Here is a 24,969-nt window from a genome sequence, read left to right on the forward strand (position 1 = left end):
AAACTAAATAAAATTAAATTTGCCTTAACTTATACTAAAAGGCACATTAAAAAAACGGAAAATTTGAATTTTAGCACTGTGATCTAAAACGAAAACCGTTAGCAAATTTAGTACGCCAAGCGAAAAGCTCTGGCATCACTGCCAGCATCTGGCTCACCCCGTCTGGCCCAATGGCACTGTTTGTCAAGCGGTCTGGCATCACCGCGAACAGCGTGACTCCGTTCAATTTTTAGCTCGTTATTTAGTTCACGTTAACTTTTCGAGCTGTTCGGACGTCAAAGCGGAACGAAATATCGCGGGCTTTTCACTTGTATTCTGCGGCAAACTGTTCAAACTTTGCCGACGACGCAGTATATATATTGTTTTTCAATACTGAAGTGCCCCACGCAGAAAGTGTTAAACGCAAAAAACCACAACGTAAGCGGTAATTTTTGAAAGGCTGAATGATACGATAATATAAGCATAGTGTGCGACATCGAATCGAAAACAAATCGTGCCATATATATAAGTGTAGTAAGTAAGTGAAGCATCAAAGGTGCTAAGCAAATGAATCCGCACTCGAAAGTTTAGATATCGATGGTGAGCGAACCCACACATTCGCAAAGCGCCAAAGTGAACAACAAACACAGATGCGAATCGGAATTCGAACACAAATGCAAACTCAGCCACAGGTGGTTGGTTGACAAGCGTTCTGTTCTGAGTGATATTCAATTGTGAGACCCAAAATCGAGTTCGATGCTCGTGCTGTTGCTCAATTCAATGCAATTGAACAACACACCCAAAATAGTCACTATGCTCTATTGATGGTGTACATAATAATCTATTATCAGTGACCTTTTTCAAAGTGCGTGTGTGTGTGTGTGTGTGGTATTATCACAGCCTGGTATTATTCATTGATAAGTGTTGGGTGTACGAAAAGTGTGCGTGTGTCTATGGTGGATACGTCAGCGGCATTCCAAGTAACCGGGACTGCAAACTCCGCTGCCAGGTATTCAAAATCGTGATTCATCGCCGATCGTGACTGTAAACGTTGTATCTTCAACAGTTGTTGTTATTGTTGTTGTTGTTGTCAAGCTACCGCGGTAAAACGGTAGACTGTGTAAGACTATGAATATGGGTAATTCTACGATTATCGATGTTGCGCATGCAGCTTTTCCAGAAACTCCCAAATAAAGTTGGTATAAATGAACATTTGTGTGTATAAAAATGAAGGGTTCACCTTTCTTTTGTTTGCCTGGTCAACGGAATGGTGTCTATAGCGACTTTCTCAAACCGGTTCCATGGCATCCGTTTCTTGGCCAAACGAACTGTTGATACATTTCCCCCAAAACGTGACTCAGGGATCCAGAAGTTCCGATCGCATCAGAGGCTCATAATTCATTGCCTCCAATTGCGCACTGTGCCCAATTTGTTTATTGAATACAGACCTCCAGTTCGCCGACTGCTCCATTTATCTCTGGCCACTTCAAAAGGCTGGCCAGGCTGCTCATTGCTGTCGTTCTCAATCACTTTTCCGCACTGCAGTGGAAAATGGTGGAAAACAGCCAGGAATCGTTGGAGTTTCGAGTCATAAAAATGTCCGCAAAAGGTGTGGATGAGATATTTACTGGAATTCCCTGTCCAATTTGCCATTCTTGTGGCATCAGACATTGAACAACTGTTGTGATAAGCCAGAATAACCAATGGATACTAGTGGTTCGTGGAAAATGTGCACCCCACCACATTGCCACTGGCCACTTGCAGCTCTTTTTCACACCTTCCCATTATGCACATGGCACATTAATCAGGTGGGGCTTATGGCCAAGTATCCGCCAGATACGCACACCTTCTCCCCCCCAGTGGGTGTCAAATTAGAGATACTTTACTGTAGTTGATTATGCTGAAGTAGAGAGCTCCATTACGCATAAATTACTTTGTGTGCACCGAGGAAAATGGCAGCACTACTGCTTTTACATTTATAGAAACTACTTTAAAAAACACACAAAGTAGCAGCACTCGCCGAAAATAGACTTCAAAGTTATCAGAGAGTATGTGTGACAAGGAATTCGTATATTTCCAGCGATTGTGAAATCTCTAGAGATCTTCTGAGATTCTGAATGCTGATATGTATTCATGCAGCAGACTGAATTTGAATCTCAAGAGGTTTGCAAATGCACAGCAGATTGGCATCCTCTTGTAGATAAAAGCACTGGGTTGAATCGAATTTAGGTCCATTTTGGACATCTGCAGAGTGACATGGCTTTAAAACAAAGATACCATTCTTCGTTTTTCTTAGTAAGTCGGATAAGCTGAAAGCAGTTTTGCGAAAAGCGCTAGATAAACCCCTTAACTCATAAATTTCCATTTAAGATAATAACTGTTTAATTGAATTTGCCGGTTGCCAATAGCCATAAATAAAACCGATTCGGTGGACAATCTCCACCAGTCTGGGCCCACATTGAACACGTTTTCACGCAGCTCTGTGCGGTTGGCTTGGCATTCTATGAATGGACACCTTCGCCACTTTACATCCGCTGTGGTCTGAGTCAGAACGTAAATAATAAATCATAAATAAAAAAACAATAAATGGACGGCGTACAACAAATGTTTTGGCCAGGCCATTGGAGCTGTCTGCATGGTTTGCTGTCTACAAGTTGGCAATAGCCTGGACATAAATCTGCGCAAAAGTCCAAACAGGCAATTGCCTTTCACCTGAGCCCTGGACTAGAGCCCATTCTTAAGCGCTATAAACTACCTAATGAAGTGCACTTTGGAGAACCAGGGAAATGAGTAAATATATAACTGCGGGGAATAAAACCATATGAAGGCAGCCAGTCAGCCTGTCAGGCAAGAAATGCATTGAGTAAACAAATCGAATAAAATTGAGCCATGTTTTGAGGTCACGACGAGGCACGAAATGGGCCATATACATTGGCCATTTTTATTTATTAATCGGTCGAAACGCAAAACAAACAAATTAAACACTTGTCGGCTATTAAGTGAACGCATATAACATTTCTATTTATTTGCCAGCAGCTGGCCAACAAGTTGTTGTCGCCACGCGTTGTAGTTGTATAATATCTGGGCAGAATGCCAGCGATTCAGTTTCACTGGCAACAACGCTCTTTCTATTAGTTTTATTAAATTCCCAGTTTATGGGAAACAAAAGAAATAACTTTTTCAAATCTCTCCAGCAGTCAGTCGCTGGGGTTACACAACTGGAAAAAAAAAAGTTTCCCAAATGACTCATCTAAAAGATACATTACCTGCTCCGGTAATTTCACTTTTATGTCATTTCACTTTCTTTGCGCGTTATGCAAAGGTTGCCAAAAAACACATTTAATTATTTTCGTTGCTTCTGCTTGGCTATTGTTTAACGGCCAAGCCATATCTATTTCCTGGCCTTATCGCAGCAGAATGCTTGTAAAGATAGGCCGTTGCGAAACCACCTCAAACCACGTTTGTATCTGCAAGATAGTTTATCTTGTAGTACGCCCGCAGCTTAGCAAACGGCTCCTAAGAGTTGCGTTTAAAGTTGCTAATCTGGCAGCTTCTCGAGGATTGGTGGCTGATTTCTGTAACCCCTTGTTCTCCTCCTCCAGTTGCCAATCCATCAAGGCGTCACTTTTGTTTCTTTTTCAGCTGTTGTGTTGTTTGTGCATCTGTCTTGCAGATTAGCGCCGCCGGCTGCTATCGCATTCGAAATGCATTAGATCTGGGCACAGAAGCCCGTATTTCAATTCTCAGCTGGGAGTGTGGTATGCCAAATGGGCGGAGCTGTGGGCGTGGTCGACACTCACTGGGAGCCAGCAGAGCAATTGCAAAACTCGCTCTTGCTCGTGGGCGGAATTCACAGCGGGCGCTGCACTTGCCCAAAAAAATGTCAATTGAAACGGGACCATATATCAATTAATTAGAGTCCGACAAGCGACATTAAACCAGATGTTCCCGCTGATAGCTCACCCACAAGCCCACAACTAAAGTGACCTCAATCTTAGGGTGCTAAAACGTCTGCTCAATTAATCAAGTCCAGACCTATTAATTCCTCCGACTGTGGACGTATTACCTTGGAATTGTCATCAGCTTGTACTCACCCAAAATTAATTGTCCGCTTTTATTAAAGTAGTTTATGTGCCGAAAAGTATTTGCACACAGATCGTATTTTTCTATAGGACACTTGAATGTTAATGTGCTCATATATTGCTAATCTGTGAACAGCAGACAGTTTGAATATTTCGTTTTTGTTTTCAATTTAAATCAATAATTGGCCCTACGAGTCACAAACAATCCACTTTTTCCTAATTAGGCGAGAAAAAACAGCTTGACTCTTTGGGAAATGGTTCATGATAAATTGTGTCACCCCGTAAAACTTTGTTGAAAGTTCTCTTTGGCTTTTTGTGAGAAATACAAGCAAGTTGGGTTACCAAAGCAATTCCATTATCTGTTCGCACTTGAAGCGAATAAAATGCTTTTCCCTATGACATCCTTGCGTTCATTAGCGTTTCTGGTTAGCACACGCCCACTTACGGACATTTGTTGTCCTGACGAAAGCCTATGGGTTAATGGAATTAGCTGGCATTCCGCGTAAGGGAACATTACCACGTCACCATCGTCCTAACCTCCGGCATTTAGAGGCACGCAAACTGGGCCACAGTAGCGTCATTATGCAGAGCGATGGTATGGGCCGATATGACTGGGTTTGGGCCAAAAAACGAGAGTTGGCCAAGAGGCCCACACGCGGTTTTCGGGCCTGGGTGGGCAGCAGTTTGGGCCCAGATCTCTCGATACCGCTGTTAACCGACCGATTGACAAATAGTTTGATTTACGAGCCAGCAAATCTCAGCTTGGCCCAAATTGCAAATTTCAATTTGGCTGGGTGGCGCTTTTTTTTGCATCTTAATGAAGCAATACCGCAGCCCACGCCCCTTTTCCGCTTCCAGGCAATGCAGATGGATAGAAATATTTCCCGATACAAGTATTTCGAAAAATACTTATATTTCTCCGGCGTTGGCTGCTCATTATTTTGGCCAGGAGCCAGCGGCATGTTTGCAATTGCAATCACAGAATTCGTGTACGACCCAACTTTCCATTAGGATGTGGCGCGCGAAATTTCTATTGCAGTTGAAAAACAAAGGAAAACACTTGACTTTTGCACAAACAGACAAACACAAAAACACGCAACACCAAAGGTCAGCGGGAAAATCAAATAAAAGCACGGCAAATCCCAGGCGAAAGAGTCGTAAATTTCGCTTGGAGGTAGGCAAAAAAAAAAGGAGGAAAAATACAAAGGTAGTCCGAACAATGAGACACACTTTTCCCGACTCCGTATAATTGCAGAAATAAACACTGAGTTGTGGCCCATATAAAAATCAATTTGCACAGGCGAGTTGCAAATGAAAATGGACAGAGGTGGAAAGCTGCAGGAAAATTCCAGCGTAAAGTCCAGGCACGTAGCCTAGTGAATTTTTCAGAGTGAAATTTCGCAGGAACACGTGGACGGAAAGCCACAAAAACCACACTCAAGCCTCGGCCTCGAAATGAATCTGTATCTGTTGCACATGCAACGCGTGAAAAGCACGAGCCGTGCAAGTTTTCCATTCATTGGCCATAAAGAAGCACATTACGTTCAAAGATTTTCCCGGCAAAGCGTTAAACTGTCAAAAGTTTTCGGCATAAAAAAAAAAGTGGTGGCACGCTACTTTTTTATTGGAAAAACATGAAACTAATAGGAATGTTTTCCGCTGATGGAACCGAAACATGAAATGACCATCCGTTTTTATGGCCAAAACGCATGAAAGAGTTCACTTGTCTCTCCATAAATAAACATTGCATCATTGCATAAATTTACTTCAAAAGTTTGACCAAGTTTACCACTGGGTTCTGGGTAAAAAGTGCTTAGATATAAGTAAGCCTTCGGAAATTCACAAGAACTAAAGGGAATTATGCTGAAGCTTATCAAGAAAATGTAAAACTTGAGCCAGATGTTTTATTTGTAATAATTCTAATCGACGTTCTTTACATATTTGGTTATCCTTTGTAAGTTTTGGAAATGTTTTACATGGTCTGTTGTTAACTGAAATCTGATTTGCATTGCCTTGTAAGCTCCTTAAATGATTTTCAATGACTTCCCTTCTATGTATATATTATTCTGCTGCAAGATCACTCTTCGGAACAAAAGATTTCGCAATATGCGTTCGATCAATGCGATGAAGCAGATGATGATGATGCAGATGATGAATGCAGCGAGACACTTGCTCTCAAGGAAAGTTCTCCCCTTACAAATGCAGTCGGTCAACCGGTTTGCATGCCATACAGTTTTACAATATATAAAAGTAAAATACATATTTAAGCACATAACAGACATCAATATGTGTTTGTTGACTGAGAGCGCGGCAGTTTAATTAGTGCGCAAATATCGTCACTTATATAAACAGATTTACGTGGAACAAAAACGTGAGTGCAACGTCACACATGAATGACCCAAAGAGTGGCAAGAGTGGGGGATCATTAAATTTGGGGGACATTGGGGCGGGAATGAAAACGCGGACCAAACGACCATGGAATGACGTCATTCTTTGTTATTCAAACGCCTCGATGATGGTATGCAAATGTGTGTAGAACATATGTTCTATATCTATGTAGATTTTCATAGTCCCGAATTGATATGAAAGCTTGAAGCGAAACTTGATTAATTATGTCATTTTTGTATGCCACAGAAATAGTCAAAACTTTAAGAAATCCAATAGAAAAATGCATAGAACAAAAAAGCAAGCAGAGAGTGACTGGGAAATTGTGTTTTCCCTGCTCAAACAAGACAGATGAAAAATTCCTATGATGCCGCAGAAATTATTCATCTCGCTGTGTTTTCCTTCTTTCAACAAGATTCATTTTAGCATTCACTTCTGAAACTCATTAATCTGTTCCGATTAAAAAATATTTTCCACAAAATTCGCTTTCTTAAGCCAGAACATACATATATTATAATTTCTCACTTTTGTTTATTTCCCTCTAAAAAGACAATCGATTATCTTTATTTTCAATGTCATTACAAACATGTTTATAAGTCAATAACGAGTGATAAGCAGTTGGGTAAGATTCCATCACCGCAAATGAAACAGCTCGAATTGGAGCAGATATTTCGAGCGTTCTGTTTGTTTCTGACTAAGTGCAGAGTTGTGTACTCGCGATAGGGCGACTTGGTGGAGATCCACCTCCTGCCAACTGGCCTCATTATGCCCATGGCTAATTGCACGACCTGCGTTCCGAGGGCTGTGAGAAGACAATCAGAGAAATATCAAAGCTTCAGAGGAGGAGGGAATTGGGATTCGCCTGCAGCTGGGACTGCAATTAGGGCGCCCTGTAATTTGCGTCACGGGCACGTGAGGCACTTAAAAGAGCAGCAGAAACTGCAGATATAAATAGCCGCCATCGGAGCTGTAGGAAAATGCCATAGCTCAGAGGCGCCCTTGAAAATGGCCAAAGTGGGCGTGTCGTCATGACAACAGGCGGCATTCCAGCGACAACACAAACCGCAGCACCGAAAGAAACCAGCGCGACTTTCAATGGAACTCGAGTGTAAATGCTGCTTTGATAACTTTAAAGTGCACTTCACTTCTTGCTAATAGTAAAACACACTTTCTCACTGTGCAGCGAGTGACTGAAAAAAAAACGGAGTTGCAAGTCTTAAGTTCTCCTTGTCAAAGTCCAAGATTTGCACGACAGCCAGCAACTTGCAACGTGCAACTTGCAACGTGCCACAAGCAGCCAGACACATTTGATGCACTGTCTGCTACTGGTTATGGGTTTTACTCGCTTGCATTCCCGGTGCGATAATGGATGTGGCAAGTAAGGATTTTAAACACAGTGCCAGCAACGGAAATAGTATTCGAATTTTTGAATTTTGAATTTATGCGGAAGAGCCAAAGATAAACTATCGAACTGGGAAAATCCAGTTTGAGTTATGCCGAATTTTGATTGGGCACAAAATTATACGAAGGTCAAAACTGTAATTCTTGCCACGCTTGAATGAAAGTGTACACAGTGTGCCCCTTAGTTTTTCGACTTTTCATCGCTCCATTAGCGGCTCCTCACAGGTGATTAGCGGCCAAGTCAATATTTGCCGGCTGATTGCGTTTAAGCCGCAAAGCTCCTGGCTGGCATATGTGGAGCGCGAGTAAGCAGAGCAGTTTCAATTGGCCAACAAACGGGCTAAGACGGTCTGAAATGGGCTGAGAACTGACCTCGAGTCCTGGGAGTGACAAAGATGAATGGCTTCGTTGGCTGACCGAACTGAGCACCTGGCAATTAGCCAGTGGGAGTCGAATAGGCCAAAATGTCATCACGAAGGCGCTGTGGGAGTGCCAACTGTGAGTTGGCCAGCAAATTAAATACCAGTTTATTGGTACCCGTGTTAGGCGAGCAGCCGGGACACTTGTTGTCTGTGGCTCGGAGGGATTACATTTATACGACATGGCCACGGAAGTGGCCCATCAGCAGCCAGCTCGTTTGCTCTAATTGTCGGCAAACGGAGGCGCCGGTTGCACACACTGCGAAAATTTCACTTTAATTGCTTTGTTAAATATGAAGTTATCTAGATTGAAATGGAACTCGTTTCTTTTAAAAAGCCTCTTATAAAGAATGTGTCTTGTAAAATAGTACAAAAAATATGTTATGCAGAACATAGTAGCAGTAGTTATCCACAAATAGTAGAATGTTTTTTTGAGGCAGCTGACATGATAAGAACCTGTCGATAGTGAACATAAAAAGCATAAAAAGAGGCAAGCTCGCCAATGGGAGCAAAAGTTAAGCCGTACGAAATGGAAATCTAAAGTACAACTGGTCGAATCTCACTACATACAACATGAATATAAAAACATCCTTATCACAACTCAGTTTGGCAGAACTGAAGAACATAAGAAAGCTTTAATACCCTACACAAGTACAAGTACAGAGGGTATGCCATGTGGGCATACTAGACGCTGTTTCTATTAATTTGTATATTTATTTTGTGCTATTTTTTGTGGCCGTGTGGGCAATGGTTAGTCAGCTTGTTTAATTGTGCATGTCCCGTTGTCATTTAGAGACTTGGACTAACTCAGCTTGTGTGACAGTGAGTTATGGCCATGTGGATGACCTGTTGCCTCATCCGTCGGTGGGTGTGCCCCAAAAAACTATATCTCCCGGAAACTCGCATTTCAAAATGCGGATATGGCACAAAAAAAAAAAAAAAGAGAGAAATGTAATGCATTCGAAAAGTGGAATGGAGCGCATTGTGTTGTTCTTGGTGTTTATGCGTAAGCACAGTATCTCAGCGCAGACATACAAGATTTATATTCTTTTATTTCCGCTATATCGAATTTATCGGCCTGAATGAAGTGTAGAAAACATATATGTTTACAATACAATACCCTTATCGCGTCGTTGCCCCGACAGCAAAAGCTTTATTCTTCCTCGGACTGCTATGCCGTTCACTTGTGCTCGAAAAGCGGAGTAAAACCGGGTACACCACCAAAGTCCAGATATCAAGGGGTCCAATCCCGAAATGCTATCACAGAAATGTGTTTATCTTAAGTGAACTTCGGGAAAAACCAAAGCATAAGAGAAATATATGCACATGCTAACTAATTAGTGAAATGAACTGCGTGTAAAGACAATAAATCAGAACTAAAAAATATATTAAATTACCATAACAAAGAGTTAGCAAAGAAAACATACTTTCAGTGACCCCAATTCACAACTTCAACTCTAATCAAAACTACTTTCGATTCTTTGCAGTGCATCGCTAAGTGAGCAAGGTGTCTTCCAGCGTGACCATGGCTGTGCAGGACCGAATGTGTTAAAATTGTTAATATTCAAGAGTGTACAATTAGCACAGTATATAATCGCAAACGAAACAAACTAACCAATCCAGATGGCGAGGCTTCCGAGGCTGTTTCTGCTGCCTCTGCTCCCGATGTTATGGATCTCGTGGAGCGATGCTCGTAAGTAGCTCTGCTCAAATCTCATTCAAAAATCCATATTTTTACCACCATTTACTTAATTTCAAAGAATTTTATAAAACTGATAAGCGAAAGCCCTGAAAATACACGACGGATAACGCTTTCAATTTGCACAATTAACAAAACAATACATATCTGCGAATGTGCATTGATATTTATGTATGGCTTGCTTCCTGTCAACAATCTCGCATTTCTTATTATGAAGTGCACTGAGGCAAAAAACTGCGAAGTCTGGTAGGCTACGTAATACTAGTAGTACAATAACAGTTCCATTTTTGAGATGGCCCTTTTAAAACGAATGTTAAATGGTATTTTTGAAACGATTTTATTCTTATACAGATAACAACTAAAAATTTTATTAACTTGCCTTGCATTCCGCTCAGTGTATTGCCATAATCTATCCATCTCTACGCTTCAGCCTCACCAGACAGATCCGACAGCTACAGTTTATAGACACCGCTCTGAACTTTGAACCCTGCTTGGTGTATTCCCGAATTTCAGGCGACTAGTCGCAACTTTGCCTACTTAACTCAAGTGTCGTTTGCATTAGTTACGAGTTTGATATTGGTATTGTGTTGCATTTCTAAAGAATTCCTCACACACATTTACATTTCGTAGAGCACGAGGCTGAGCGGAGAGCATAATATAGTGGCTATCAACTATATTGTTATCGCTGTAAACAAACAATTGATTCCGAGCCAAGAAGGCAAAACAAACTAGTTGTGCGGCCACCACAGAGGCGTACCATGATCAATGGGAATGAGGCATGGGATCGGTAAAGGATTGTGAGCAAGTGCATCTACGCCCATGACGCTCCCGAGAGGGTCGCTCAACCGCAAATCACTTAAAGTCATTATTATAGCGCCACCATGGATGGAGGATGGATGGATGGGGGGCATGTGTATTGTTGACCAGAGGGAAAGCCGAAGGCTAGAACCCGGCACTAGATAAAGCGGCATGTGAAGTGCTCCATTGTAGGGCATTCGAGCGATCAATGAACAGTATACAAGTGCAGCTGACCTTCTGCTACACATCGATGAGAGATGTGTGCTGCTTATACGGACAGACATACGGACAAATGGACAAACGGACAGACGAACTAATTTATATGGCCTATTATATTATAAAATCAATAATTTATGTTCCCTTTTGTGCCGATTTCAGTGCCATTGCAGCAGTTCACGCCGGATCCCGATGACAGCACCGAAAACTGCGGCGGCGAGAACGGAGCTCCACTGATGACGCCATGCAAGAGCGCCATAATCCTGGATGCCGGTACGAGCACCACGCTGAAGTGCGAGGACAACGAATCGATGACCTGGTGGACCAGTAGTCAAACGCAGCTCATCCACATCGCGCCGTTCGACAATACGGATGATCCGGCTCGACCATACGGCACCAGTCTGACTCTCATCGAGGTGACGGCTGACTGTGTAGCTGCCTACTATTGCGTGAAGGATTCCAAGTTCAATGAGATCCCCCATGAGGGGCAGTCGGACGAGGCGATGATCGAGCTGGTGAATCAGGGATATGCCAGCTCCATCTACGTGTACGTGAACGACCCGGACAATAAGCTGAGCGACAGTCACAACGTGGTGACGGCACGACAATATAGCGACGTAGTCATACCCTGCAAACCAGCCATGCCGGACACAGAGGTGGTGCTGGAGACCAGCAATGGAGACGTAAGTGGGCAGTATCTACTGCTTGGCAACCGTTCAGAAACATCCAGTCTAATCGGCCAGAAGGGACCTGCATGAATCCACCACAGGAAACGAACATAAAAAAGGGATTCAGGATTATTATAGCCAAAGATATTTCAAAATAGCGGAGTGCTTTCAAGAAATTTATGAAAATAAGACCTACTAGGCAACCATTTAACTTTTCCCAGTCCTACAATTAGAATGCTTTTTAGATCGTTTGAGATTCATGCAGGTCCCACGTATTTCCGGTGCTGTCCCTCTGAACTTATGATCTTCTTTTCTCGGCGCGCAGAACCCGTGGAAAATCAGCTCGAAAGGCCTGATTCAGGGTAACCCCAAGTTCTTCGCTAGTGTGAGGTACCATCCCAGATGGGGCTTTACCTTTCGCGTCATTGACAGGATATCCGGTTACCATTATTGCAAAGCGTTGAACAATCATTCGATAATTGACTTAAACTACTCAGGAAGTATGTCACACACAGTCTGTCCTTTTTTTATTAATTTCGTAGTTAAATCCCTATGCGCCCTCCATATATGTATATACTCGAACTCTACTGTACAGACAACCAATCCATGCCTACATAATAATATATTATCATAGCGTAGTATTAACCAATCCGCTCCAAGTTCACTCCAAATCGTGTTGATAGGCAGCAGAAAGCCAGTCCGAGCTTAGGCCATCCTTTTGAGTACCCATTTGATATCTGACCAATATGCCTCTGTGCAGATGCATTCCAGCAAATCTGTCGGTCGGTACGATCCGCAACGGGGATTCACCATCGAGATCCGCAGCATCGTAGATGGCGGGGACTACTACTGCCGCCCAAATCCGCCATTCCCGCACAACGAGGAGGAGATGACCAGCATAGAAGTGCGCTTTATTGGTAACGGTCACATTGATAGTGAGTTTTTGCACCCCAAAGTTTGTGATTTGTGATTTCCGTCTATACATGTCGTAAATATTGCTTTCCACTATTCAACTATACAACTATACAATTACTCAATTACTCAATTATATTTGGAATCGATCATCTGAAGCAGTTCCGGGATCGGTTGTGGTTTTGGTTTTCCTGATGCCAAGGATCTAATCTATGCAACTCCATTCTCTTCCAAATTATTGGGCTTTAACTACACACAACTACACTGCACGCATTTTGTTGTAGACTCTCGCACCAGGTTAAAAAAATGGGTTGCCAATTAAATCTGGTTTTTACCCCCTATTTGGTTGTAACAAATCGCTTTCGGGTGTTTAACAATAAAGCGAGTTCCTTACACTTAAACTTCACCTAATTTCGTACGATCAAAATTGGAATTTCAAAATGAATTTGAAAATTGCACACCACCCAAAATCACGGCTTGCCAGTAGCAAAAGTGTGCTAACCAATAACCAATGGTATTTCTGCCTTTCTCTCCTGTCTCCCCGCCCACAAATTATTGATTGACCACCTGCCGTACCCACTGTCATGTCATAATCTGCTAACTCCTCCAGAATCCGGATTGGAAATCCCTCGTACGCAACCGACTAACATGGGGCACGACACGTATGCACCAGGTGTCAGCGATGGCGATGACGAGTTCCTCAGTGTTACTAACCAATCGACGGGTAATGTGGCACTAATCCGTGGTGGTGATGGATCCTTATCCGGGGAGCGAGCACGCCGGAGTCCAGTCCGCCTGGCTCCGATGAATGCGTCGCCCTCACCCAGACCAGGGCGTAAGTGTTGTCCTGGCTGTTGTCGATCTGTTCCTGTCTCGTTTCTGTTCATGTTGTTTGTCAATTGTGTTTGCTGATTGTGTGATGATTTTTTGCATCCTTTGTGTTTTTGATTTTTATGTTGGTTTTGGACTGATTTAACTGCTTGGGCAACCTTATTTCGTTACTAATCAATGCTATGCTAACACCTAGCGCCTAAGTGCTGTAGAAACGTTAACCCATCTGTGTCCACGTCTATGTCTAACCCAATCCATCTGCATGAAGCTGTAGCATTGCTGGCCAGTCCCAGTCCTTTGCGAAGGGTATCTAATAAAGCTAAACTTTCTACCAACGCCACAGAGGACGGCAAACCGCTGCCAAAGCCCGTGATCAGGTCCTCCGTGGAGCATCACGTCTTCACGGACACCAACTTCACCCTGGACTGCGAGCAGTCCGCCTACGTTCAATCGGTATACGGCATGGAATGGTTCACTCCGACCCGCGATGAGGTCAGTTAGTTACTTAGCCAACAAATCTTACGGTTTTGGTAGAACAGTGCTGATTAAATGCTTTCCCGCAGAATCGCATCTTTGCCTCGCAATCGATAACCGATCCCAAGACCAGGAACAGCACCCACCAAACGGGCAGGAGCACCTTGACGGTATTGAATGCACAGCCCACGGACACCGGTCTATACAAGTGTGTGACCACGGACACCCTGAACCAGAACGTTCAGCGTGCCACCTACAGGATTAAGGTCCTCAGTGAGTAGAGTAAATGGAGTAAGTATTCTGAAGATATCTACTTATTTGTATGCCAAATCCCGCAGAGCACAACGAAAGCTACCTGAACGTGGGCGAACCCTCGGGCCATTACAATGTGCAGGAGTATGCCAATCGCACCATCCAGATGACGGCCAACTTTGAGGGCTTTCCGACGCCCTCCTTCAGCTGGTTCAAGCCGGATGGCACCGAGGTTCGCCAGTCGGAGAATAACTTTAAGATCCTCTCCACGGAACTGAGCACCATGCTCCAGGTGCTGAACGCCCAGTTGCAGGACAGCGGCACCTATGTCCTCCGAGGATCCAATTCCTTTGGCATCGTTCAGCGGGAGTACAATGTCAGTGTGATTGACGCCCCGGCGCTGAAGATGTCGGACGCCTATGTCCAGGTGGGATCTGTGGCGCGACTGGAGTGCACCGTAAGCTCCTATCCGCCGGCTATCGTCACCTTCTTCTTCCGCCCCTGCAGCCTGGAACCACGGTGGCCCACTTGCTCCGTGCTCAATCAGAACTTCAGCGTAAGTTGTGCAATCCGACTTCTGCTAAAAGATGTAGCCATTTCTATTAATATATATACAAATATACGAGTCCGGTTTAAGGTTGTTGGGTTACGTATCTATACAAAATTATATTTTTTTGTAATAATAGATTTGTTTTGTCCTCTTATTTATATTTATATTTGTATTGCCTTTTTGTGTCGTCCCATGCTTTGGTTATGTCGTTCTGCAGTTGCCAAGTGAACAGGAGAAATACCAGGTAGTTGTTTAAAGCCCCAATCTTCAGAGCACAATTACCAACGCTTTGTGTACCATTCCCAGTTCCAGACTCGACCAAGACCCGGAAAGTTGAGCGTGGAACGCATATACGAGGTATCCTTCCTGCCCACGGAGCCGGGAATCCTCACGTGCATTGCCCAAAATATAATAGATGGAAAGCAACGAACGACCCTGACGAAGGCACACGTTCTGCTCGGCAACATTTCCGAGAACATGACCATATATGGCTTCGACAAGGATCACAAAATTGCCAAGGAGGACGATGTGAACTTCACCTGCGAGGCGCTGGCCTATCACTTCGATGGAAATCTTAAGTGGTTCCTTAATGGAGAGGACTTGAAGGAGTCGGAACGTAAGAGTCTTTGAAGTGCATTCTGTTTGTCCTGTTCCTTTATTTTAAAACATTTTCTCCACAGTGGTTCGCATTGAGACCAACCATACCAAGTACTCCTACAAGAGCACTGTGCACATCTCTACGATATCCGACAGGGATCGGGGAACCTACGAGTGCCGGGCCTTCCACAACGATAACGACGCCATTTACAGCAGCCGGGAGATAGATTTGTACGTCCACGATCCTTCTGCTCCTCAGTGGACAATCGCCGGGCAGGAGGGCCACTCGAAAATTAAGCGCAAACTTAGCCAAACGCTGGAGCTGGAGTGTGCCTCCACAGCGGTTCCCGTGGCCACAGTGCGTTGGTTTAAGGACGACAAGGAGCTGAGCGAATCGAAGCTAAGGCACTTCATTGAAAAGGAGTCCAAGCTGCTGATCACTCACCTCTATCCCGGGGATGAAGGCGTCTACAGGTGTGTGGTCGAGAACAGGTTGGACAGAATCGAGCGCTCCTTCACGGTGGTGATCTCAGGTGAGCCTTCTATTGCAACTGCTATTTATATTGATACACATTTCACATTTGATATATATTTTAGATCTGCCCGGAATTAGCATGGCGTGGGTGTGGTTCGGTGTGATACTGTTCCTTATCCTGATCAGTCTGTGCCTCTTCCTGGCCGTGCGCTACCAAAAGGAGCACAAGCGGCATCTGGCCCTGAAGGCCGCTGGATTGGCCAACTTCGAGGAGGGCGCCGTGGGACACATTAATCCCGATATGACCCTGGACGAGCAGGCCGAACTGCTGCCCTACAATCGGGAATTCGAGTTCCCGCGGGACAGCCTGAAGCTGGGCAAGCAGCTGGGAGCCGGAGCCTTTGGTGTGGTGCTCAAGGGCGAGGCCAGGGGCATCAAGCGGGAGGAACCCACCACCACGGTGGCTGTGAAGATGGTGAAGGCGACGGCCGACAATGAGGTGGTGAGGGCACTGGTCTCCGAGCTCAAGATCATGGTGCATCTGGGACAGCACTTGAACGTGGTCAATCTCCTGGGTGCCGTCACCAAAAATATTGCAAAGCGTAAGTTTCAAGAAACTAGAATTAAGGGTAATTTCTTTATTATTTGGCTTAAAATTGTTATATACTTAAAAAATGAACTGTTTTAAGTATCTCATTCCCCCATCACTTTTAGACAGATTTAAAAAAAAAAAAAGTCTTACTATTTTAATAATTAATAAATATATTAATCTGTGGATCGTATAGGCGAACTCATGGTCATCGTGGAGTACTGTCGCTTTGGCAACATTCAGAACTTCCTTCTGAGGAACCGGAAGTGCTTTATCAATCAAATCAATCCAGATACCGACCACATTGACCCCAGCATCATGACCCAGCGCATGTCCGACAACTACGATCTGCACCGGTAAGTTATTGGTTTCCCGTAATGTGACTAACAAATTATTATTATTATGATTTAATAATTATAAACACGTGGCTTAGCACCTCAAACTCAGACTGACAACCTTTGTATGATAACCTTTGTATTGACTAACTCTTCTAACGTTTGTTTCATGGTTTTGGTACTACTCCTAATGTTAATCCGTCTACTAACTAACAACCGAACACAACACAATTAACTAAACTGCACACACTCTACAAAAAACAAACACTGAATGTTCTTGCACCGGTGCTTGTGATCCCGCTCCTGGTTGTGGTCTCCTCCTCTGTGCTCCCCGCTCTCCGCTCTCCGCTCTGTGTGTCTATACTGTGTGTCCTTGTGGTGGCGACCTAACTCCAACTAACAGCGATACAAATGGTGGTGGCTTGAAGTACGCCAATGTCGGTTTCCCGATCCACTCCTACATTAATGAGCCGCACAACAATAACACGCAACCGCCAACTCATCGCAGAAACTCGGACAATGATCCCCGATCGGGCACCCGAGCCGGACGCACCGGATCCGGATCCGCCACCTACAGCTACGACCGACAGATGGACACCTGTGCCACCGTGATGACCACCGTGCCAGAAGGTAGGTTTCCACCTAAAATGTTTGATACAGCAGAACTAGTTGAGATGAAGATACTATAGTTATAGTTAAGAAATAATGATGTATACCTATGGACACCTTTATAAGAATATATTTAAATCTTAATCAACAGATGATCAGATAATGTCCAATAACTCCGTACAACCCGCCTGGCGTTCCAATTACAAAACCGACTCCACGGAGGCAATGACGGTGACCACCGTTGATCTGATCAGTTGGGCATTCCAAGTGGCCAGGGGCATGGATTACCTGTCCTCCAAGAAGGTGTTGCACGGCGACTTGGCCGCCCGAAATATACTCCTTTGCGAGGACAATGTGGTAAAGATTTGCGACTTTGGTCTGGCTCGATCCATGTATCGAGGGGATAACTACAAGAAGTCAGGTAATTAGTTAACCATGTCTTACTTAACTATTTAATTTATTATTTAAACGAATTAACTAGAGAGTGGCAAACTGCCCATCAAGTGGCTGGCGCTGGAGTCGTTGAGCGATCATGTGTTCAGCACATACAGCGACGTTTGGTCCTACGGCATTGTTCTATGGGAGATGTTCTCGCTGGCCAAGGTGCCGTATCCGGGCATCGATCCCAACCAGGAGCTGTTCAACAAACTGAACGACGGCTACCGCATGGAGAAGCCGAAGTTCGCCAACCAGGAGCTCTACGAGATCATGCTAGAGTGCTGGCGTAAGAAGTAAGTGTCTAGCTTCATCATTTAATCCGAATCCTTCGTCATCTTACCCTCCATTCTTTCAGTCCCGAGAGCAGACCTTTGTTTGCTGAGCTGGAGAAGCGCTTTGGCAACATGCTGGGCGAGGATGTAGCCAGTGTAAGTGGGAAACATATTGAATGTAAAACCGAATATTAAATAAGAGCATTTCCCAAACAAATACAGCACTACCTGGACCTAAACAATCCCTATATGCAGAGCAACTTTGAGTACATGAAGAAGCAGTCTACGGATTACCTGGCGCTGATGGGTTCACCCGACGAGCTGGCGCCTCCAGCTCCGCGCTACGTGAACGGACACATAGTGCCCGATATACGTGAGTATTATTATTTCAGCCATGGCCATGTATCAGGTTACTAACTGCGCACGATCACACCCATCTGACCATCCAAATGCACCCACTCTCGCTGGCACACTAACTCAGGCATCGAGGAGCTGCCGGATGACTACATGGCGATGAGCCCGGACTCCGAACCCGATGCCAGCACCGCCATATTCTCACCCACACGCCTCGAAGGCGAGACCTCCGACTTTCCGGACTTCTCTAGCGAAACCACTTTCAATTTCCCAGGAGCGCGACAATCGCCCACGTTGAGTAACAATCTCAACAGCGGGTCATCTAAGCCGCTCCGCAAGAAGAACGGCATGCCCACTGTGGATGTGGCGGACCAGGCGCCGGAGGAGATACCTATGCTACATCGCCGTTCCACCGGATCGGATGAAAGTCCGGAGCAGGGAAGGCGCTTCAATCAGGCCCTCAAGCAGCAGTATGTCACGCCCACACCGTCCCCTCGCCATCATGTGGAGACCAAACTCAATGGCGAGTCCTCCGAGAACTATGTCAATGTAAAGCCGCCTAGGAAGAATATACCCGGCAAAACCACAACAGGTGGAGGAGGTGCTGGTGCTGGAGGCACCTCCACGGAGGCCTTCTCGAATCCCAGCTACCAGCCACTGTCCACCGTCAACGAGAAGGAGCAACGAAGGTATTAGGACGTCCCGGAGCCATTAGCCATTAAGTTCAAGACCTCTATGCAGCTCAGTTGGAGTTTTAAGTGAAATCTTAAATAGAAAATTTTAAATATTATCATCTTACATAGGGACTATAATTGATCATAGAAGAACAAATTGTTAAAAGAAAGTTAGTGTACACGATATAATCTTTTACAAATGTTAAAATTTCAACTTAACTGTTTAGCGGCCTTTAGAAAACAATACTACTTAGTGGCATTGTAAAGATACTGAATAGCTTTAGGACCACACACTCACTCCATGTTATATACTATTAATGCCATTTCATGTTTTACTTTTAGTGTAGTCTAAGCCTAAGTCGATTAAACTTATATGTATATGTAAATGATTGTATTGTATTGTGTATACATGTACCTACGACTACTCAAATACAATGGGTATGATAACAATATCAATTGGTTTTTATTCAATTTATTTTTTTTTTTTCTATCATAACTAAAGTCCCTAGGTCATACACTTAGCTTAAATAAACGTTTAATAAATTATATCTTTTATTCTTTTGGTTTTAAAAGTTGGGAATATTTTTGATAAATTAATCAAAGAAAATCTCGGTTTACAGATGATTATTATATGTGCCGATCACAGATTCTGCAAACCAAAACTCTAATAATAAATTCTGTTACATTTAATAACTATATTAATAATATATTAATAATAGCAAGCCTTTTTTTTTTGTGGTATAAATATATCCATTCATTTCCGTTGCAGTTGTGAACCATTTGATTCGTTTTCACATTTCAAATTCGATAGCAGGCGTTTTCGATACCGATTTCTGAGCTGCACGCTATCGATTATTTGGTACTCCGCCTGTTGCCACCACTAGTTGAAATTCGCTCTCTGTAATTTGTAATAAAAACTTGTTTTTAGCCCAATCACTTGTTATTTACTCGGCCGCAAAATGATGGTAAGTAGAAACGGACAGGCGAATTAAACATTCTATATTGGAATTATTCAAACAATTAAAGTGCTCAGTAGTACTTGATTTTCGTGGCTTGTAAAATGACGCCTCGTCCGCACACAAAGAAAGTCTTATCATTAAAAATGGGCGTAATTAGAGTGTACACGGCTAATGGTTATTTTGCCCCCTAGGACGGCACGGATGACTCAAATCTGCTAAACAGTCCCTCCACCAACAATGGAGCCACATTGGAAATCGCCTCGCCCACGAATCCACTTGCCAATCCACCAGCAACAGGCGGTGCACCCGCATCAAGTGGAGCTACAAATGGCAGCGGATCCGCCACATCGCCGGATAGCTCCTCTTCAGCCCCGGCCACGCCGGCAGTTCTAGGCGAAAACGCCCTCCACGTGGAGATCTCCGATGCTCTCAGCGAAAAGGAGAAGGTGAAATTCACCGTGCACACCCGCACCACACTACCGGGATTCTCGAAAAAGGACAATAACGTAGTGCGCCAGCACGAAGAATTCGTCTGGCTGCACGACCGAATTGAGGAGAATGACGACTATGCTGGCTACATTGTGAGTTTTTGGTGAAAACGTGTCCACACTGCTTACTTATCATTCTTTCTTAGATTCCGCCCTGTCCACCTCGTCCGGATTTTGATGCCTCCCGGGAGAAGCTACAGCGCCTTGGCGAAGGCGAGGGCAACATGACCAAAGAGGAGTTCAAAAAGATGAAGTCAGAGCTGGAGGCGTATGTGTTAATTATATAATTATTAATATATTTATATTTTATACGTATGTACATTTTTACTTGCCAGTGAGTACCTGGCCACCTTCAAAAAGACGGTGGCCATGCACGAGGTGTTCCTGCGCCGCCTTGCTAGTCATCCCGTCTTTCGCGTTGATCAACACCTGAAGGTTTTCCTCGAATACGACCAGGATCTGTGCGCTAAGCCACGCAAGAAGATGGCCATTTTTGGAGGCTTTGTCAAGTCCTTGGGCAAGACCACAGACGAGATCTTGTTAAGCGCCACTGTTCGGGATGTGAATGACTTCTTTGAGAACGAACTGCAGTTCCTTACCGAGTACCACGGACACTTGCGCGAGGCCGCACTCAGGACGGAGAAAATGACGCAACGCCACAAGGATGTCGGCGACTCGCATCAGAAGATTTCTAATGCGTTGACGCAACTCTCGACTACGGAAAAGGGCAATATGGAGACGTTTGTGGCCAAGACAGCGGAGATATTCGAAAGGATCAAGGTGGGGATGGCTTAGTTCTTGCCGCTCTTATATTTTATACATTGTTTTTTTTTTATTACTTTAAAGAATCTGGAAACCCGAGTGGCCAGCGATCAAGATCTGAAGCTGGGCGACACTTTGCGCTACTATCAGCGGGACAGCGACGCTGCCAAAGCTCTTCTAATCCGACGACTGCGGTGTTTGGCCGCTTATGAGACGGCCAATAGAAACCTGGAGAAGGCTCGCTCGAAAAACAAGGATGTTCATGCGGTAAGATTAAGGGATGATCAAAATGAGTTTTTCCAGAACTATGTTTCAGATCGTTTAAAGAGCAATTGTTTTCCCTATAAAATGTTTCCAGCGGGGCAGTAAATTCTCACGCTTCACTAATTACAAATAACAAATTATTTGCGTTCTTGTATTTTATTTCTACCGTACACAACCCCGCAAACCCACAACTCTGCTCTCTGATCTGCCTGTCCCTTCCTCTTCACTTTTTGTGCGTGTTTGTGGTTCTGTTTCTGCAGCCGTTGGAGGTGCAAGAGGTATTTGGCATTTAACGTTTTAACCGTCGGTTTAGTAGATGTGTCGCCACCCCACGTAACTGCTGCATGCTCTCCACCGTTGCTCTACCTGTATTCACTTTAGCATGCCCTCGCTGTTGCCCACTTGTTGTGTTCACTGTATATAATCGTTTTCGTTTACCCTCCAATTAGGCTGAGACTGCCCAGGCGGAGGCCTGTGAAAAGTTCGAATCTATGTCTGCATGTGGAAAAGAGGAGCTGATCGGTTTCCGCAACCGACGGGTAGCTGCTTTTAAGAAGAGGTAAGCTAGTAGCTGCTAAACCTTTTCTTATTCTCTGCATTTTACTATCGCTTTCTAAACACAGCCTCGTCGAACTCTCAGAACTGGAGATCAAGCATGCCAAGACCCAGTATGAATATATGCGCCAATCGCTGCTAGCGCTCAAAGAGATTGCCTGAGACGGGGAGCCGGAAGTGGACAAGGAATAGAAGATGAGTCACCCGCACATTGTTTACACACCCCATTGAAACGCACGCCTCATCGATTACACAGCCCCCGGGAGACGAAGTAAATCAATTGTTTAATTGCTAAGCAAACAGTTTATTATTGCACAGGCCAGATCGAGTGCAACATTATTATCTTAGCCCACGTATTATATTAACGAATATTCATTTGTTTTGTGAACAGAGCGCTTTTATATTTGTCAAACAAGCATTCCTCTCTAAAGCATAAACTACAACTATATTGTAAACACTTGCATTTGAAGCAGAATATAAACGAGAAATATTGTACAGAAGGCTGGCTGTTTGTGTGCCGTCAGTATACTAGCATTGTTTGAAGTCGATTCGGTAGCCGGGCAACAACAGGGGTTTCGAAATTTAGCGTCCCAAGGAGAGCACCTTCTTATAGTCGCTGAAAATTGTGTTTGTTTTTAGAGTTAGATATATTTTAAAAGTCCGTACGCCATGGATGAATTTGGCGTCTTCGATTACAAGCGCCCTGCCAGCGCTACAGATCCCGATTGGAGGACGTCGTACTATCGAGGGCATCGTCACATTACTGACTTGAGGATGGGTAACAAGCTGAACGCCAAGTTCGCGGATAAGGGTATTTATGTCAATGATCCGCTGCTGTCTGAGAAGCCAACTTCTGAATGTATGGCCAACTATGTGTGGAAGGTGAGTAGATTAATATTCCTTTGTTGCACCGATCTCTACTTAAACTCATACTTAATTTTCTAGTATGCTGATCCAAATGCACTTAGGAATCCCTCGCTTAACATGAAAACGCAGTACATGAAACCATTCGAGGAGGGCTCACTCCGCTTTGTAAAGCGCAAGATGAAGCCCATTTCTAGTGTCAGTCATGACTCCTTTATGCTTAAGGAGCTGCCGGAGGAACAGGAAATATTGCCCGTAACAATGCCCACTCCGGTGGCAGCTACCAAGTTAATCATCGACCGTTCGCAGGCGTCGTTCAGCAAGTACCTGGACCCCTCCGCCACCACATACAATCTTTCCTATGTGCGATGGTGTCCCGAGGACTTAAGTGGCGGAGTAGCTGCCCACGACAATATTACATACTGGAATTGGTCGGAGAAGATGCCGATCATCCAAAAAGTATCCCGCGAAGAGGATCCTACAATGTGCGACGAGGGTAATACGCATAAGTGCCCAAAGCGACGTTGTGAGTTTCAAAACCTCACCAAACGAGTGCCGCACACGGGAATGGTCACCGAGGTGCGCGCTAATTTCACAGATCCACAGTTCCGAAAGGTAGAATTTGATCCTGATGTTAAGCCCGTACTGGTGCACGAGGAAGTTACTCCGTTTGCCGAGAAAAGCGAGTACGACATCTACGGTTCGGGGGAACCAGTTATCAAGTACGTTTAGGAGTTCTCTACACATCGTTCTGACTTGGTTTTCAACTAAATTTTGTTGAGTTTAAACAGATCATTTGGCCGCAATATTTATTGATTATTATTGCATTAAATAAAATCAGAATATGGTTTTTAACCAAATTACAATGGTACATATGCAAACTCCTTTTATTATGATTACAAGAAAATTTGATTTCATTCAAATGAGTTAAAGCTGTAAGGAAGCAGATGGTATGCGGACGTGACCAGTACTTCATCCTCGTCCTGAATCGAGGGAATGCAATCCTCCTGCTCCGGCGGCGGAGCCTTGGCAATATAGATGGGAATGTCTCGTTGGACGAACTCCAGTATGAACTGCCGGCAGACACCACAGGGTGTGGTAAAGCCATCTGGGTGATAGGCCACCACAGCACCCGCCGTGTACTTCTTCTCGCCCTCGCTTATTCCCTTGGCCAGGGCACAACGCTCCGCACAATTACCTGGAGTGAAGGCCACGTTCTCGATATTGCAGCCCGTGTAGATCCTGCCACACTTTGCACGGAAGGCTGCTCCTACTTTGAATTTGCTGTATGGTGCATAGGCACACCGACGGGCAGAAAGAGCCGCCTCTAACAGCTCCCGACCATCCTCACCTGAAGGTTACGGTTTGATTAACAACGCGGAGGATTCACCATTATAGGCAATGCTTACCGACAGCACAGAACGCTACTGTGTACTCCTCCAACATCTGCGGATGTGGCAGGTTCTCGGATTCACTAGCGCGACCCTTGTCGCCATTTAGACGCGCCTCCCTGCGGGCTAGCTCGCAAAGGAATCCCTCCAAGGTCATCATATATTTTCCCAGTACCTTTCGAAGCTTTTTCTGGCGCAATTCCTTGATCTTGCCGCCAGCGCATTCGGTGCCAGACTGCTCCTGGCGACGAGCTAGCTTAACCTGCAACATTTCCAGCTCCCTCATCTTGTTCTCCAGCTCTTTCCGCTTGAGCTCATCCTGGAGGTTGTTCAGGTTGCGCATGTACCGCTGGAGGAGCTTCCGCTTTTCGGACATTTTGTAAACTTAAAATTTTTAAAACGAAAGCAATTTTTGAAAGCCAGATACAAATACTGAGTCTGTTGGCAATTGTAAAACACTAATGTCACCTCTTCAAAAAATATATTTATTTTTTTTCCTTTTTTATGAGTACTACATATTTAATTCTGCGCCATCTGATTTTTTTTAACTTAATTTTAGTTTATGCTTATTAAACATTAAAACCATAACAATTGCTTATTGTCATTACCTTTACTTTACACATTTTTACATTTCAATAACTCGCGCGATTGAGACGCGGTTTGGGCGCGTTTTGAAC

At 44.3% G+C, this 24,969-nt stretch overlaps 4 protein-coding genes across 19 annotated transcripts; 3 read left to right on the forward strand and 1 right to left on the reverse strand.

Moving 5' to 3' along the window:
• Nucleotides 1-247: 247 nt before the first annotated feature.
• LOC6527679 (vascular endothelial growth factor receptor 1) lies at nt 248-19,557 on the forward strand. Of its 15 annotated transcripts, none has more exons than XM_039371729.2 (19): nt 248-424; nt 9,754-9,959; nt 11,142-11,662; nt 12,408-12,582; nt 13,170-13,394; nt 13,734-13,882; nt 13,954-14,137; nt 14,203-14,672; nt 14,884-14,910; nt 14,973-15,282; nt 15,347-15,796; nt 15,861-16,340; nt 16,524-16,683; nt 17,066-17,292; nt 17,423-17,692; nt 17,753-18,002; nt 18,065-18,137; nt 18,204-18,354; nt 18,463-19,557. In XM_039371729.2, the coding sequence occupies exons 2-19, from the start codon at nt 9,890-9,892 to the stop codon at nt 19,029-19,031; spliced, it is 4,761 nt and encodes a 1,586-aa protein (XP_039227663.1). In that variant the 5' UTR covers nt 248-424; nt 9,754-9,889; the 3' UTR covers nt 19,032-19,557. The 15 variants fall into 15 exon arrangements, with proteins under 15 accessions (XP_039227663.1, XP_015053042.1, XP_015053046.1 ...); XM_015197556.3 differs by having other exon boundaries at nt 248-417; XM_015197560.3 differs by having other exon boundaries at nt 248-417; nt 18,610-19,557.
• Nucleotides 19,558-19,843: 286 nt separating this feature from the next.
• LOC6527678 (sorting nexin-32) lies at nt 19,844-22,537 on the forward strand. Of its 2 annotated transcripts, XM_015197566.2 has the most exons (8): nt 19,844-19,974; nt 20,160-20,549; nt 20,603-20,724; nt 20,792-21,236; nt 21,303-21,485; nt 21,743-21,760; nt 21,932-22,041; nt 22,106-22,537. In XM_015197566.2, the coding sequence occupies exons 1-8, from the start codon at nt 19,969-19,971 to the stop codon at nt 22,197-22,199; spliced, it is 1,368 nt and encodes a 455-aa protein (XP_015053052.1). In that variant the 5' UTR covers nt 19,844-19,968; the 3' UTR covers nt 22,200-22,537. The 2 variants fall into 2 exon arrangements, with proteins under 2 accessions (XP_015053052.1, XP_002088764.1); XM_002088728.3 differs by lacking the exon at nt 21,743-21,760.
• A 133-nt stretch (nt 22,538-22,670) lies between these two features.
• On the forward strand, nt 22,671-23,772 carry LOC6527677. The gene is made up of 2 exons (XM_002088727.3): nt 22,671-22,919; nt 22,983-23,772. The coding sequence occupies exons 1-2, from the start codon at nt 22,707-22,709 to the stop codon at nt 23,631-23,633; spliced, it is 864 nt and encodes a 287-aa protein (XP_002088763.1). The 5' UTR covers nt 22,671-22,706; the 3' UTR covers nt 23,634-23,772.
• Nucleotides 23,762-24,760, reverse strand: LOC6527676 (cytidine deaminase). The gene is made up of 2 exons (XM_002088726.4): nt 24,311-24,760; nt 23,762-24,252 (listed from the first exon to the last, which is right to left on the reverse strand). The coding sequence occupies exons 1-2, from the start codon at nt 24,666-24,668 to the stop codon at nt 23,816-23,818; spliced, it is 795 nt and encodes a 264-aa protein (XP_002088762.1). The 5' UTR covers nt 24,669-24,760; the 3' UTR covers nt 23,762-23,815.
• Nucleotides 24,761-24,969: the final 209 nt, after the last annotated feature.

This window comes from Drosophila yakuba, chromosome 2L (genome assembly GCF_016746365.2).
Source record: "Drosophila yakuba strain Tai18E2 chromosome 2L, Prin_Dyak_Tai18E2_2.1, whole genome shotgun sequence".
Classification (NCBI taxonomy): domain Eukaryota; kingdom Metazoa; phylum Arthropoda; class Insecta; order Diptera; family Drosophilidae; genus Drosophila; species Drosophila yakuba.